The 17,492-nt window shown below is 41.8% G+C and overlaps 1 protein-coding gene across 1 annotated transcript in view; it reads left to right on the forward strand.

Annotated features, from left to right (window-relative positions):
- Positions 1-17,492, forward strand: part of LOC122543211 (glutaminase liver isoform, mitochondrial-like) — a 62,863-nt gene that overhangs the window by 7,204 nt on the left and 38,167 nt on the right. Inside the window, exons 2-4 of the mRNA XM_043681684.2 lie at positions 3,305-3,404; positions 10,884-11,005; positions 16,899-17,028. Coding sequence (XP_043537619.2) covers positions 3,305-3,404; positions 10,884-11,005; positions 16,899-17,028 — 352 coding nt within the window. The remainder of the gene's footprint in view (positions 1-3,304; positions 3,405-10,883; positions 11,006-16,898; positions 17,029-17,492) is intronic.

Below are 17,492 nucleotides of genomic sequence, written 5' to 3' on the forward strand. Positions count from 1 at the left end.
TTTCCCTGGGGTCGGGGAGTCCAGAACTAGAGGGCATAGGTTTAGGGTGAGAGGGGAAAGATATAAAAGAGACCTAAGGGGCAACTTTTTCACGCAGAGGGTGGTACGTGTATGGAATGAGCTGCCAGAGGAAGTGGTGGAGGCTAGTACAATTGCAACATTTAAGAGGCATTTGGATGGGTATATGAATAGGAAGGGTTTGGAGGGATATGAGCCGGGTGCTGGCAGGTGGGACTAGATTGGGTTGGGATATCTGGTCGGCACGGACGGGTTGGACCGAAGGGTCTGTTTCCATGCTGTACATCTCTATGACTCTATACCATGTTCACCACCTCAACTCCAATGTTCCATGTCTATATGCATTAGTTTAAAACTACTGTATATTTATCTCATCCATTAAAAGGACCATCTAGTTTTACCTCCACAATATCATCCACCAATTGCTGAAAACTCTCTCTAATATACATAACCTCCATTTTTACTTTCTCTAGTGGTCATCTTGCCAGTGGTCCTGCTCTATACCTGTACTCTACACTTTTCTAACTGTATAGATTGTGTGTGTTTAAAGTGGATAAGAAACCAGGATGGGATTAGATGCATCCAAGCACTGAGAAAAATGTGGGTGGAAATTGCAAAAACACTTGCAATAATTTTTCAGTCTTCCTTAGACTTATGGTTCAAGGCAGACAACTGAAAAATTGCAAAGGTTATACCCTTGTTCAAAAAAAGTGTAAGGATAAGCCAAGGAACTATAGACCAGTCAGTTTAACTTTGGTATCTGAGAAACCTCTAGAATCAATCATTCAGAACAAATTTAATAGTCACATGGGCAAATATGGGTTAATTAAAGAAAGCTAGCATGAGTTCACAAAGGGAAAATCATATTTAACTTGGAGTTTTTTAAAGAGGTAATGGAAGGTTGACAAAGGCAAAACAGTTGACGTGAGATATGTGGACTTCCAAAATTAGTTTGATACAGTGCCACACAGACTTGTGAGCAATATTATACCTTATGAAAAGGAGAGCAGCAACATGGATATGAAACTGGCCGACTGATAAGAAACTGAGTTGTGGTTAATGAATGTTTTTCAGGCTGGATGAGGGTTCCTAGTGGTCAGTATAAGGATTCTGACATTTCCTGTTATATTAATGACCTGGATCTTGATTCACATGGCACAATTTCTAAATTTGCAGATGATACAAAATTTATAAGTGCCATGAACTTTGAGGAAAATAATGTAGAACTTCAAATGGATATGGACATGTTGGTGCAGTGGGTGGACAAGTGAATGACACAATTCTGTTTGGAGTGCAGGAGCAGAAGAACCTGGGTTACATGTGTATGTCACTGAAGGTTGCATGGCAAGTTTAGATTCCCTACAGTGTGGAAATAGGCCCTTCGGCCCAACAAGTCCACACCAACCCTCCGAAGAGCAACCCACCCATACACATTCCCCTACATTTACCCCAACACTACGGGCAATTTAGCATGGCCAATTCACCTAACCTGCACATCTTTGGATTGTGGGAGGAAACCGGAGCACCCGGAGGAAACCCACGCAGACATAGGGAAAATGTGCAATCTCCACACATACAGTTGCCCAAGATGGGAATTGAACCCTGGTCCCTGGTGCTGTGAGGCAGCAGCGCTAACCACTGAGCCACCGTGCAAGTTGAGAGCATGATTAATAAAGCATATAGTATCCTAGGTTTTATGAATAGGGGCATAGAGTACAAGACCAAGAAGGTTATTTTGAAATAAAACAGTGGTGGAAAAAATGTGCCAGCATTTGTGGAGAGGAGCAGCGTTAATGTTTTGAGTCCCATGACTCCTCTTCAGAACTGAACAGGGCTGGAAAATGAAGGTTGTTGACAAAGAGGGAGAAAGAGCGAATGGAACAGATGATGAGAGTGCTCAAAGCCTCCAAAGACAAAAGGAGTGCTATGCAAAATCAAAGGTATTCAAAATCATGAGAGGAGATAGGGAGAAACTGTTCCCATTCATGAAAGGATTAAAAATGAGGGAGCATGGATTTAAAGTCATTGGTAAAAGAAGCAAAAGTGCTTAAGGTGTGGAATGCAGTAGCAGAGAGTGTAGTGGAGACAAGTTCAGTTGAATCTTTGGAAAGGGAATTAGATGATTATTGCAAAAAGAAGAAAGTGCGGGATTATGGAGAGAAAGTGGGAGAATGGCACTAAATGAATTGTTCATTTGGAGAGCTGGTACAGCCGTAATGGGATAAATTGCCCTCTTCTGTACTATAACAACTCTGTGATTCTGTAACTCTTCAAACTCTGCTGTCTATGTATCTCGTTCTCCTATTATTCCATCCTTGTTGACCTCTTTTGATTCCATGTCCCCATTAAAATGGTTTATTTACAATTCCCTCTCTGGCCTCACCTCATTCTGCCTCAGTTGTCTTCTCCAGCTATATGTTCACATGTTCTGTTTTGATTCTGCCCTCCTCTGCACTGACCTACCTATACTCTATCTTCAGCTATTCTGGCCCTACATTCTGGAAAATTCTCCTAAAGTAATTATTGCTTATTCACCTTTGGGCAAAAAGTTCAATCAAAGCAGTAATCAGTAGCTCCAATAATTGTGAAAGATCCTTGGCACTCTTCAAAGACAAGCAACGGAGTGCATCCTGGATACCACGCATCCTTCAAATGTCATCATCAATATATTAACTGGTTATTCCTCTTACTTGTTTGTGGAATCTTGCTGTCTGCAAATTAACCATTGTGCTTGCCTACATCACCTCAGTAACTGCACTTAAGCCAGAAATTAGATGTGAGGCACTTTGGGAATCCTGAAGGCAATAAATGCAAGTTCTTGATACCTCGCTTGAACCTTCAAAAATCTCCTCCAAAGCTACTGCCTCAATCATCTCTCTTAACTCTTCCATTACTGCTTAGGATCCTCTGTGATGAACATCGTGAAATCTTTACCATGTGCTATTTAAATGTTACTTGCTGTTGTTCATCTTAATCTGGATGGTGAACGTGTAAAATAAAGTTCCTTCGTACACTATTTTAATCTGATTGTAAAATCAAATTGAATGCCAAGGTGTGAACTAGGGTGCTCTGTAAAGGAAATGAAACCGCCAGCATAAAATGATCAGCCTATTTTTACTGACCAATAGTCTGGGTTGATGGCCAGTGATACAGTTTGCAGACAAAACAATGCTTCTACAGGTTGCTGTTGGACAGATCCAGTTGACTGCCCAATCAGGTCAGCTTCTAATCAGTCTCTGTTGAAATGTGATCTATCGTCCCTCTTACTGCGCTTGTCTGTCCTCAGGAGGAAGCACAAACCGGGCCTGATGCCAGGACTGGAAGACATGCTTTTCTACACAATCACCGAAGGACATGAACAGATTCCGATCCCCAAGTTTATCAGTGTAAGCAAATGCACAGCAAAGGGGCAAACCTGCCTCGCCTTCTCACACAAAGCCACATTTATTGTCCTTTGTTACGCTGCTTATGTCTGACCTTTGCTGCACAGCTTTAATTATAAGATATCAGACCATGCTTATTCAGATCTCAGTTCTTTGGACAGTCACTTTTTTTTAATGAAAAGCTCTTGTGTCTCACTGTAAATCTTTATTCCAAGCGCTATTTGCAATCTATGACATTCTTCTCAGACATCAAGATCATTTTGAAATCTATTTGATTAATGACACTTTTCTCTGGGTACTGGTTAACATAGTCTATTTTACAACCTGATCGCTACTGCCTTGCAATGCCAGGCGCTCCAACAGCTGCAGCAAATGGAGGGTGGATTGAGTTAGTTTCTGAATTTCCAATGTGTTCTGTGTGCTGGGAGACTTGTCAGGGACTGGTGACAGCAGAAAGCGTGGAATGAAGAACCCTATGCACAAGGAGTAAGGCATATCGGAACAGTCTCATGTACTGTACTTGCTAAAGGGCCAAAATTGCAGCAGCAAATAGCAGACCTACAGTTTTTGGTCGATCTACTGCGCTTTCTCAATGGTAATGGCTGGATATTTTTGGAATGAATGGCAGAGTGAAGTTATGAAAATCAGAATCTAGACTTGACATTGGTTAAAAACTGCACTATGCCTACAGTGGAGGTCGGTTAGCTGAATAGCCGGTTTGTGATACAGAGTAAGGGCTACAGTGGGGGTTCAATGCCTGTGCCAGCCGAGTGGCACCATGAAGGTCCCACCTTCTCAACCTTGACCCTCAGGTTAAACCACCAGCTGGACATGACACTGTGGATCTGCAGACTGACATTCACTGAAAGGAAAGGTGCCCTCCAGAGATGTATTCTGTTTTACCAAGTGCAGTAGAAGCACCTACAGGGCTTCTTCTTTAATCAGGGAATGGAGTGTGTGGCAAATAAAGTATGTTTGAATTAAATGCTGCTCTGTTTTGTTTTCCTCTCTGGTTATCTCCTTTTCTCATTCTCTCCTGAAGGCTCAACTCCTGCAAGAATATTTCTCCCATAATCCTGGATACAAATAGTCAAAATCTCCTGAAAGTAATATATTGACCATTAACTCTTTTGTAAATCTGCTCCTTCCCAATTTAATGCTCAACTTCTCATCAACAGCAATCAACTCGAGTATTGGAACATGTCATTAAATATAAAAAGGCTGCTGGATTTTCTCAAATTTGCAGTGTCAAAGGTCCAATTAGATGTGATAACTTGGTGGTGGGAAAACAAAGATATCTGAGTCCTCCTGAGTATAAGATAGGCTCTTTGTTTTGATGAAATTATTTAAACACAGATACTATACAGAGCAGTAACACAGCAGGAAGCCAACACTGAGCAAACATTTACACAATGCAAACCAGTGAGTAGAGTGGGTTCTTTCTTGCTTATAGGTTTTATTGAGATACGTCTCTTGATTAAACTTAAATATGTAAGCCATAAGTATTAAGTTAGCCTGGAGCAGTGTTTTGTAGAGGAATAAGACAGTGCTATTTTCTGGGTCTGCAGATTGGAAGAAGCAAAAATGGTCTTTAGTAGTGCTCTTCTTGTTGGATGTGGGAGTTTAGGGAGAGTTTACATGTTACTGTGGATTATATCTACAATAAATGCCGTTGGTTGCAAATCCTATCAGATCGAATGGATCAGTTGGAGAGACAGTGAGAGGCAATGAGGAATTTACAAGAGCAAGGGGGTGTGATGGATGGCAGTTATAGGAGGGGAGAAAAGTTGCTTAGATGCGGTTAACTACAGAAAAGGTAAGAGAGGTAGGCAGGTAATGCAGGAGTCTTCTGTGGCTATCCCATTTCAAACAAGTATGCTGTTTTGGAAAATGTAGGGGGTGATGGATTTTCAGGGGAATGTAGCACGAAAAGCCAAGTTTCTGGTATTGAGACTGGCTCTAATGCAACGAGGGATACGTTGAGTTCCAAGAGATCAATTGTGTTAGGGAACTCTCTAGTCCGAGGCACAGACAGACGTTTCTGTGACCGGCAGCGAAAAATCAGAATAGTGTGTGCCTCCCTGGTACCAGGATCAAGGATGTCTCAGAGAGGGTGCAGAATGTTCTCAAGGGGGAGAGGACCCAGCAAGAGGTCATTGTACACATTAGAACCAACGACATAGGAAGGGAAAAGGATGAGATTCTGAAGGGAAATATAGAGAGTTAGGCAGGAATTTGAAAAGGAGGTCTTCGAGAGTAGTAATATCTGGATTACTCACAGTGTGAGTTAGTGAGGGTAGGAATAGGAGGATAGAGCAGATGAATGCATGCCTGAGGAGCTGGTGTATGGGAGAAGGATTCACATTTTTGGATCATTGGAATCAGTTCTGGGGTAGAAGTGACCTGTACAAGAAGGATGGATTGCACCTAAATTGGAAGGGGACTAATATACTGGCAGGGAGATTTGCTAGAGCTGCTTGGGAGGATTTAAACTAGTAAGGTGGGGGGTGGGGGGGGGGGGGGGAGGAACCCAGGGAGATAGTGAGGAAAGAGGTCAATCTGAGACTGGTACAGGTGGGAAGTGAGTCAAACAGTCAGGGCAGGCAGGGACAAAGCAGAGAACAAGGTAGGACTGATAAATTAAACTGCATTTATTTCACTGCAAGAGGCCTAACAGGGAAGGCAGATGAACTCAGGGCATGGTTAGGAATACGGGACTGGGATATCATAGCAATTACAGAAACATGGCTCAGGGATGGGCAGGACTGCCAGCTTAATGTTCTAGGATACAAATGCTACAGGAAGGACAGAAAGGAAGGCAAGAGAGGAGGGGGAGTGGCATTTTTGGTAAGAGACAGCATTACAGCTTTACTGAGGGAGGATATTCCCGGTAATACAAGCAGGGAAGTTATTTGGGTTGAACTGAGAAATAAGAAAGGGATGATCACCTTATTGGAATTGTATTATGGACCCCCTAATAGTCAGCAGGAAATTGAGAAACAAGTTTGGAAGGACGTCTCAGTTATCTGTAAGAATAATAGGGTGGGGATTTTACCTTTCCAAACATAGACTGAGACTGCCTGTGTTAATGGTTTAGATGGAGAGGAATTTGTTAAGTGTACAAATGTACAAGAAAATTTTCTGATTCAGTATGTGGATGTACCTACTAGAGAAGGTGCAAAACATGACCTACTCTTGGGAAATAAGGCAGAGCAGGTGACTGAGGTGTCAGTGGGGGAGCACTTTGGGGCCAGTGACCATAATTCTATTAGTTTTAAAATAGTGATGGAAAAGGATAGACCAGATCTAAAAGTTGAAGTTCTAAATTGGAGGAAGGCTAATTTTGATGGTATTAGGCAAGAACTTTCAAAAGCTGATTGGGCACAGATGTTCGCAGGTAAAGGGACGGCTGGAAAATGGGAAGCCTTCAGAAATGAGATAACGAGAGTCCAGTGACAGTATATTCCTATTAGGGTGAAAGGAAAGGCTGGTAGGTGTAGGGAATGCTGGATGACTAAAGAAATTGAGGGTTTAGTTAAGAAAAAGAAGGAAGCATATGTATAGACAAGATAGATCAAGTGAATCCTTAGAAGAGTATAAAGGCAGTAGGAGTATACTTAGGAAGGAAATCAGGAGGGCAAAAAGGGGACATGAGATAGATTTGGCAAATAGAGTTAAGGAGAATCCAAAGGGTTTTTACAAATACATTAAGGACATAAGGGTAACAACGGAGACAATAAGGCCCCTCAAAGATCAGCAAGGCGGCCTTTGTGTGGAGCCGCAGGAGATGGGGGAGATACTGAATGAATATTTTGCATCAGTATTTAATGTGGAAAAGGATATGAAAGATATAGACTGGAGGGAAATAGATGGTGACATCTTGAAAAATGTCCATATTACAGAGGAGGAAGTGCTGGATGTCTTGAAATGGTTAAAGGTGGATAAATCCCCAGGACCTGATCAAGTGTACCTTCGAACTCTGTGGGAAGCTAGGGAAGTGATTACTGGGGCCCTTGCTGAGATATTTGTATCACTGATAGTCACAGGTGAGGTGCCAGAAGACTGGAGGTTCGCTAATGTGGTGCCACTGTTTAAGAAAGATGGTAAGGACAAGCCAGGGAACTATAGACTGGTGAGCCTGACGTCAGTGGTGGGCAAGTTGTTGGAGGGAATCCTGAGGGACAGGATGTACATGTATTTGGAAAGGCAAGGACTGATTAGGGATAGTCAACATGGCTTTGTGCACAGGAAATCATGTCTCACAAATTTGATTGAGATTTTTGAGGAAGTAACAAAGAGGATTGATGAGGGCAGAGCAGTGGATGTAATCTATATGGACTTCAGTAAGGCTTTGACAGAGTTCCCCATGGGAGACTGGTTAGCAAGGTTAGATCTCATGGAATACAGGGAGAACTAGCCACTTGGATACAGAACTGGCTCAAATGTAGAAGACAGAGGGTGGTGGTGGAGGGTTGTTTTTCAGACTGGAGGCTTGTGACCAGTGGAGTGCCACAAGGATCGGTGCTGGATCCACTACTTTTCGTCATTTATATAAATGATTTGGATGTGAGCATAAGAGGTATAGTTAGCAAGTTTGCAAAATTGGAGGTGTGGTGGACAACGAAGAAGGTTACCTCAGATTACAACAGGATCTCAATCAGATTGTCCAATGGGTTGAGGAGTGGCAGATGGAGTTTAATCTTGATAAATGCAAGGTGCTGCATTTTGGAAAAGCAAATCTTAGCAGGATTTGTACACTTAATGGTAAGGTCCTGGGGAGTGCTGCTGAAGAAAGAGACCTTGCAGTGCAGGTTCATAGCTCCTTGAAAGTAGAGTTGCAGATCGATAGGATAGCGAAGAAGGCGTTTGGTATGCTTTCCTTTATTGGTCAGAGTATTGAGTACAGGAGTTTGGAGGTCATGTTGCGGCTGTACAGGACATTGGTTAGGCCACTTTTGGAAAATTGTGTGCAATTCTGGTCTCCTTCCTATCGGAAAGATGTTGTGAAACTTGAAAGGGTTCAGAAATGATTTACAAGGATGTTGCCAGGGTTGGAGGGTTTGAGCTATAGGGAGAGGTTGAATAGGCTGGGGCTGTTTCCTCTGGTGCATCGGAGGCTGAGGGGGTGACCTTATAGAAGTTTATAAAATTATGAGGGGCATGAGTAGGATAATTAGACAAAGTCCTTTCCCTGGGGTGGGGGAAACAAGAACTAAAGGGCATAGGTTTAGAGTGAGAGGGGCAAGATATAAAAGAGACCTGAGGGGCAAATTTTCATGTAGAGGGTGGTACGTGTCTGGAATGAGCTGCCAGAGGAAGTGGTGAAGGCTGGTACAATGACAACATTTAAAAGGCATTTGGATGGGTTTGGAGGAATATGGGCTAGGTGCTGGCAGGTGGGACTAGATTTGGGTTGGGATCTGTGGTCAACATGGACGAGTTGGACCAAAGGGTCTGTTTCCATGCTGTAGATCTCTATGACTCAATGACTGTAATTAGCATTCAATGGTGTGCATACATTAAGCTGTTCTTGTTTTTCAAAAAGGACTGGATGCACTTCTGTTTTCACCTGGGCTTAAATTCATAATCACGGGACTGTTATGTCTTGTCCATGTGGTTATTGGGGGCTAGAGTATAGGGAATGACTCACAGTCCACTGTTCTCTGTAGGACAGAACTCCAAAGACTAACAACCCATTAAAGAAATTCCTCCTCACTACTTTGTAACTGGAAGACCCTTTATTACAAAACTGTGTCCTCTAGCTCTAGACCCCTCAATAGGGAAACATCGTCTCAGCATCCACAGTGTCGAAGCTCCAACAGAATCTTTTTCATTTTAATAAGATCACCTCTCATTCTTCTAAAGTTCAACTGACATAGGCCCAACCTGGTCAATCTTTCCTCATAATACAAACCCTTTTATCCTAAACATCAGTCCAGTGAACATTTTCTGAATTACCTCCAAATCAAGTATATCTCCTCTTAAGTAAGAAGATCAAAACTGTACACAATATCCCAGGTGTGGTCTCACCATTGCCCTGTACAGTTGTAGCAAGAGTTCCCTACTTTTACATCCCATCTCTCCAGTAATAAAGGTCAACATTCCATTTGCATTCCACTTGCTGTACCTGCATACTAACGTTTGTGATGTACAAGGACACTCCGATCCCTCTGTACATCAGAATTCTGCAGTCTTTCTCTCTCTGTTTTAAATAATATTGTTTTTCTATTCTTCCTCTCAAAAACCTCACATTTTCCCACATTATATTCCATGTCTGGAAAAATCCTGTTCAAATAAATAGGACTTAGTCAGATAGAAGTCAAACATGTCAAGCAGTGGACCTGCTTGATCTACGGGGGCTAGTCACACACAGAGCCTGACCCAAGTGATCACTCTTTATGCATGGTCATCATAGCAAGCTCCCATCTAATGCCTCCAAATCCATAGAACCCAGTGGATAGTGATCAGAACCAGGAACGCTGATTTTGTTTTGCTCTCCTTTAGGCAATTGGAGAGTAATTGTAGCAACCACACTATTAGTATCAACTCAATACAAACAAATGATTTGACCTGGTCTGAATGTCTTAATACTACAACAGGGAGTGCGGTCATTGACTCAGGCATTAAAGGAACAGACTTGTTGTCTCCCTGTGTACAAGAATGACACAAGACTTTGAACTTAATGTGACTGTTCTTTCACACTGCAGTTTGAGAATGCTGTGTAGCAACAGGTATTTGTTTCTAGATACATTTTAATCAACCTATTCATAAACATTATGACATACCTCAAGAGCAAATGGAACTTGAACTCAGGCATCTTGGATCAGAGACAGGGACACTACCACTGTACCACAGGTACTTGTTCCTATCTAAGCTCATTCTATAATCTCTTCAAATGTATATTTATTACAAGTAATGAAAACAAATTATTAAAAGTAAATGTGCTGAGTTAACTGACCTCAGCTGAAGAGGCAGAAGGAGCACAGTAATTTTCTGGGAGAGAGATAAATTAGCCAGGATGACTGCACTTGATGGCTGTCTAATAACTTCTGCTTGAAGTGCACACATATGGAAATCAGATGAGAATTAGATGGCTGTGATGTCCAGCAGTGTTGAATAGCCTATCATTATTCAAGTATCCAGATTATTTTCCTGAAGGATGAATACCTGGGATGAGATGTCAGGTGAAATCTTACCCCAGCAAGAAGTCAGCACCTTCAGGAGAGAAGAGAGCAGGCAGAGAGAAAGTTGGTGAGGGGGGATAAAAGGGAACTTTTCCTGAAAAAGTTTCAAAAACTAAAATGAAATAAAATATTGCTGTTCTTATTTTATCTTCTTTTGAAATCCTGATAAATTGATGTCATTCATTGAAGAAATAGCACTAATTTCAAAACATGATTTCTGCTTCCAGATAACTCATTGCAGTTCATGTCATTTGATTCAAATATCATCTCACTTTTGCCCTTTCTTTTCCAATTACAGGCACTGAAGTCAACAGGACTGCTGACCTCTGACCCCCGGCTTAAATACTGCATGGATCTTCTGCGTCAAACAGTACAGAGTTCCTCAAGTGGAATTACCCTGGACAGACATCTCTTCAGAAAGTACTAATTTATTACACATTATCATTACTAAGTCATTCATTCATTTTAAAAACAAAGCTCCCCTCCTCTCCTTTCCTGACATTCACTCTTCCTTTGGTTGCAGCTGGATTGGGAGTTGATGGGTTCTGAACTCTTGGAGTTGGTTGGTTGCACAACAGGTGGATTTCAAAACAGCCATTCACACTCAAAAGAACTCCAATTGTTCAAATGTCATAATCATGACCAAGTCTAAATTTGCTCTGGTGGCCTCTATGAGTTCATCAACTTCACCAACACATTCCACCCGGACCTTAAGTTCACCTGGACCATCTTGGACACCTCCCTCTCCTTCCTGGACCTTTCCATGTCCATCAATGGTGACCGACTCCACATGGACATTTTCTACAAACCCACCAACTCCCACAGCTACCTGGACTACACCTCCACCCACCCTGCCTCCTGTAAAAATGCCTCCTTCTTCCCAATTCCTCCACCTCCACCGCATCTGCTCCCAGGAGGACCAGTTCCACCACAGAACACACCAGATGGCCTCCTTCTTCAAAGACTGCAATTTCCCCTCATGTGATTGATGATGCCCTCCAGTGCAACTCATCCACTTCCCACACATCTGCCCTCGAACCCCATCCCTCCAACCACACGGCATCGATGTGGATTTCACCAGTTTCCTCACTTCCCCTCCCCCCACCTCATCCCAGATCCAACCTTCCAACTCAGCACTGCCCTCATGACTTGTCCATCTTCCTTCCCACCTATTCGCTCCACCCTCCCCTCCGCCTATCACCATTACCCCTACCTCCATCTACCTATCGCACTCTCAGCTATCTTCCCCCCAGCCCCACCTCTCTCTCATTTATCTCTCCACCCCCTTGGCTCACAAACCTCATTCCTGACAAAGGGCTATTGCCCATAACGTCGACTTTCCTGCCCCTCGGATGCTGCCTGACCTGCTGTGCTTTTCCAGCACCAGACTTGACTCTGATCTCCAGCATCTGCAGTCCTCACTTTTTCTATGAGTAACCTATCCCATTGAGTCTTCTGTTTTATTTCCAAGGAGACTTTTTTTATAAGAGACTAATGTTTCCAGATAACCCAAAACTGTATTCTCTAATCCCACCAACAGCTCAGGGAAAAATACAAATTCAATAATTTGAGCTTTTTAACATTTTAATCTTGCTAAAGAAAGTGGCCTGGTGTAGTTAAGGCAGGAAAGATAGAAAATAAACATTCGAGGAACTAGCTTTGAGAGAAAAAAAAATGTTAACAACGAAAGCATAGCTAACCCCAGTGAAGACAGACAGAAACTGTTTGGGAGCTGAACGGCTTTAAAATTTTAGGTGTAGACACTTTTAGAAATTGTAAGTAAGAGCCAACCAATGGCTGTAAAATGTCATGAACGATGGGGAGGAGTTTTGGGGCTTACCAGTCAATTGGTAGGTCAGTAATGCGAGCTGGTCTGCATCTCATTTAAGGACTGCAGATACAATTACTGTATATTAGATATTGCAACAGGTCACACGACTCTCAAACCAACATACGTTGGTCGGTTAGCTCAGATGGTTAAAGCATGGTGCTAATAAGGCCAAGGTCATGGATTCAGTGCCCACACTGACCAAGTGTAGTGCCGAGATTGGCGAGTGTGTGATATTTGCAGTGCTGTATCAGCATTGGCACATTGCTTTGTGGGCTCAGTGGTTAGCATTGCTGCCTCCCAGCACCAGGGTCCCAGGTCCAATCCCAGCCTCGGGTGACTGTCTGTGTGGAGTTTGCACATTCTCCCCCGTGTCTGCGTGGGTTTCCTCCTACAGTCCAAAGATATGCAGATCAGGTGAATTGGCCACGCTAAATTGTACCGTACTGTTAGGTGCATTAGTCAGAGGGAAATGGGTCTGGGTGGGTTACTCTTTGGAGGGTCAGTGTGGACTTGTTGGGCCGAACGGCCTGTTTCCACACTGTAGGGAATCTAATCTAATCTAATACTGTGTTTACAGGTCAGCTCAACACAAGTCTGATTTGAGTCAGGAGAAAATGGAATGCTAATATGATGGGGTTAAAACTCACACAACACCAGATTATGGTCCAACAGGTTTATTTGGACGCACCAGCGTTCGGAGCGCTGCTCCTTTATCAGGTGGTTGACTGGCCGCTCCACATCATAATATGATAGGCACATTATTCCAGTAAAAGGGGAATGTGGGATAGAGATGAGTGAAGTATGGCTGCAAAGCTTGAACAGAATTTGGAGAGACAGTTTTACCCAACATCTGCACTTCTTCCTTGATCTTTCTTTTATGTTGAATCCAGGGGAAACTAGAAGCCCCTACATATGTAATTTATTCAGTTGCAGGGATTGGCAGAAGGTGCTTGCTCAAAGGGATCACTGGCTCCCTACAGAATTCCACACCAGAAATTTTGACTATCCCTTTGCACATAGGGTGGGATAGTGAAATATTTTCAAAGTAAATGTCAATGTACTCCTTAAACATCTTAGCACTTTATCGTAATATATTGTATAATAGAAACAAAGGGACATGAAGTGCCAGCCAATCTGACTGGCCTGCTACTGAGTAGTCCCAGTGGCACCAGAATCTAGTGGTCAGTGAAGACTACAGGCAGTCCCAAGAAGATGAAAATGTCTCCTAGAGTTAAAGGTAAGGGTTTGAGGCACAAAGTGGGAGATTTCCCCCCCAAAGGAGGAAACTGCACCCGCCCCCCCCCCCCCCCCACCTTTTCCACATTTCAGCCCAAGCTGTGAAAGGTATGAACTGGCTATCTTCCTTTTGCCTTCCCCGGCAGCATGTATTATTATAGTGGAGATGGTTTGAAGTCCTTAAATGGCCATTTATTGGCATCTTAAGGACCAGCAGGCCCAAGGTTGGGCAGGCTACCCCATAACTTATCTCCCTTACCCTCCCATAATATGACGGCAGCTCAGGAGTGGTCAGGAAGAATGGTATGTTCGCCACCTGCTTTATTTTATGTGCCCTCAATATTTAAACGTGCTGAGGGAGCTGTAAAACTCATTACAAGGATTGTAAAGGTCTTAGTAGATCTCAGTTTCAACCTCCTGGCGAAGGATGAAGTAGGCAGTTGTGCTCCTGATACACTCATGAAGGCCCTTGTGTGTGTATTGTCTGTGACCTTCCTATGTTAAAAAATATGCTGACACTCACTGTTTTGGCTGATATATGCAAAACAGTCAGTTGGGAGAGATCTGAAAGGCACATCTCACCCATGGAACTAGTGTCACTGCTTCATACAGCTCCCTCAAGACGGTGAACAGATGTTTTTAAATGAACACTTTAAATGAGCCGCTTAGACATTTGTCACTGAAACATGTTCTATCTTGTCTTTTCCAAGATAGGCTTCTGGAGTCTCATCTTGTCTCCAATCTGGAAAAGATATACATTGGATGCACCTCCTGCTTTATTGATCTTATTCCCACTAAATGTTGACTACCCAATTTACCTTCCTGGCCCTCTTGCTAGCAGATATTATAGATAGTTCCCTCTCTTTAAGTATTGTACCTCTCTCTTTTCAAATCATCACCCTTTTCCTCAAATGTTACACCCTTAAATTCTTTAGCCTTCCAAATCCTTTTCCTCTCAATCCTTGACACCTCCTAAATCCATACTGGTCTTTCCCACAACTCCATGTTTGAACCATAGCACTGGGATATAATTCTATTGGCAATGCTAGTTTTTTTTTGCAAGGGCACACAATCTTGTTTTGATGTGGTGTTTGGGTTCAACAAAACTACCCTAAGTGTAAGCTTTATTTTGTATATCATGCTTGGTGTGATTTTTTTTTCCTTTAGTCCCTTTTCCCCTCCAATTTTCTCATCATTAATTTTGTGAGGTGAGGGGCTTTAAAATATTCAGTGAAATGCAACGACACAGCTTTGTGCTTGGGTGTCTCTGATCAGGTACTTAACAGAGGGTGTTTATAACAGCTTCAACCACAAAGACCTGTCAAATGTGTGAGCTGCAATGTGTTTAAGTGAGCACATGTAGGCCTCAAGGATATTCTTCAAATGATAGTACTGACCCTCCAGTGCCCTGGACCTGCTGTTGCTGGAAAGGTTATAAATCAACCTATCACATGATGCTCATATTTCAAGGGCTGAGTTTATATTTAATCTTCTCATTAGATGTCATAATTGGAATCAAATCTTGTTCTGTAGGACAGCCAGGTTCTTATAGTAGCAAATAAACCAGCTATAAAAAAATGGCTCAGAATTCATTTATGGATACACTTCACTGCACATTGTTTTGCAATTGTATATATCTGTGACTTTAGCCTTTTCAAACATAACTAGTCATTTTTAATGAAGGAATCTATTCCAGAGGGCAGTACAAATTCTTTTCCTTGCAGCAAAAACCAAAGAACGTATTTAAACTATTTTAGCAAAACACATGTCCTGAAAAGGTGCTGATGGTTGACAATGAGTGGTAGATTTTCAACACTCTCCAAATTACCCTGACATCTTCTGGAATTGAAGATTAATTTTCTGGATACTGCTTACTTTGAGCAAAGAAGTTGAAGGGAGATCTAATAGAGGTGTACAAAATGATGAGTGGTTTAGATAAAGTAAAAAAAAACTAGAGGATACATATTCAGGCTTGGAGCAAAATATGTTGACTGTTCATGAAACAGCCTATCCCTCTGGCATGTTATATATTTTAATAAGTAATAAATGAAATGGTCAAAGAATACTTTATTAAAATAAAGTTCCATGATTTTTTTTTCTGGGTTGACATGAGGAAGAACCTTTTTATATATTGAGTGGTAATGTCTTTGAACATAGTCCCCATCAGGCGAGTGGAAGCAGAGAGGATGGCATGAATTGAAAAGGAAATTGAAGGGGCACTTGAGGGAAATAAACTTACAGAATGGATTACTTTAGAGGAACAGCAAGAATTTGATGGGTCAAAATGGGCTTCTCTTATGCTATTATGACTCTAATACTCTATGCTGCGAGCAACCTAGAAAAAGAATTCATGGAACTTTATTTTAATAAAGTATTCTTTGACCATTTCATTTATTACTTATTAAAATATATAACATGCCAGAGGGATAGGCTGTTTCATGAACAGTCAAGATTAATACAATTTTCTTCCCTTTCCAATTAGCATGGAAAAACTGTGCATTTGAAAGATGGACCAATGGCAAGGTTGGTAGAGTGCCGGGGTAGTTTAAAGTCAAATAATGAAACCTTAAGGAATGTATCCAGAGTTGGTAACCCTACTTGGGTGACTGAAGTTGTACACCCTGAGGGACAAAGTTATCTGAAATCACAGCTTTTGCTTCTCATTCAGGAAACAAAGCAAATAAAGTGGTTCACATAGGAGATTTAAAATTAGATATGTTTGAAAAAGGAATGGTGAGCAAAATAGTTAACCGAAACATTGACCCAGGAGTTACCAGATCCTTTAGACTCTCTCCAATTATTGCACTGAACCTATAGCTACTATAGTCAACCGCTAAATTAGTTAACTAAAAACATATTAGGAGTTTTACTTCAATTAAAGTTGTTTCTACTTGCTCTTGGATCTCAACAAGCATGATTTTGATAATTGAAGGAACTAGGTCACTGCATTCACGGGTTTATTCAGGATGCTGGAGATGGTACAAAGTGGAATGACATCTATTGAAATTATGATTCACTATCATATCTTTACTGTTGAATAAGAATGTAGCTTTATGATTGACAGCATTTAGAGAGTAAAAATAGAGATTTTATCTTTGAGGTGCTTTTACGCTACCTTTGGCACTGGAGTGAAGTAATTACTTCTTTGTGCTGACTCTGAATTTGAAATGTGAATGCACCTTTGTTGTTCTACACCATACGGGTCAGCTGTGCTGATTGTTTTCACCAATTGTCTTTCTGGTTAAGGGTCTTTGGGAGTAACATTGTACTGCTTACCCAGGCCTTCAGGAAAAAATTTGTCATTCCCGACTTTGAAGTATTTTCCTCACACATAAACCGGCTTTATGAGAATGCAAGAAAGAAGACCTCTGGTAAGGTAAGGCATGAAAAATTAGATTTACAGTGTGTTGTAGATAATTGCAGAATTCCTTGGAGAGTGTAAGCAGGTGATTTTGACTACAATTTATGTCAATGGGGTCCAACATCAATTGACATCAAATTTGGTTCTGGTATTAGGTGATTATCCCACATGGTGAGAAGGTATGCTAAATCATGGCTAAATGCTCCCTACTTGTGGATTTAACTTCAGGTTATTATTACATTCTTGAATACTCTAATTCTATGATCTTTTATGACATAGCAATTTCACCTACAACCAATTGGACCTCAAGCTCTGAAATCCTCTAAGTTACACAAACACCCACTCCACATTTTAAGACTGTTGTTGTGGTTCTGTTCGCCGAGCTGGAAGTTTTTGTTGTAAACGTTTCGTCTCATGGCTAGGCGACATTATCAGTGCTTGGGAGCCTCCTGCGAAGCGCTTCTTTGATGTTTCCTCCG

This window comes from Chiloscyllium plagiosum, unplaced genomic scaffold (genome assembly GCF_037043375.1).
Source record: "Chiloscyllium plagiosum isolate Xiang-an unplaced genomic scaffold, Cpla_swu_hap1 HiC_scaffold_53X, whole genome shotgun sequence".
NCBI lineage: Eukaryota > Metazoa > Chordata > Chondrichthyes > Orectolobiformes > Hemiscylliidae > Chiloscyllium > Chiloscyllium plagiosum.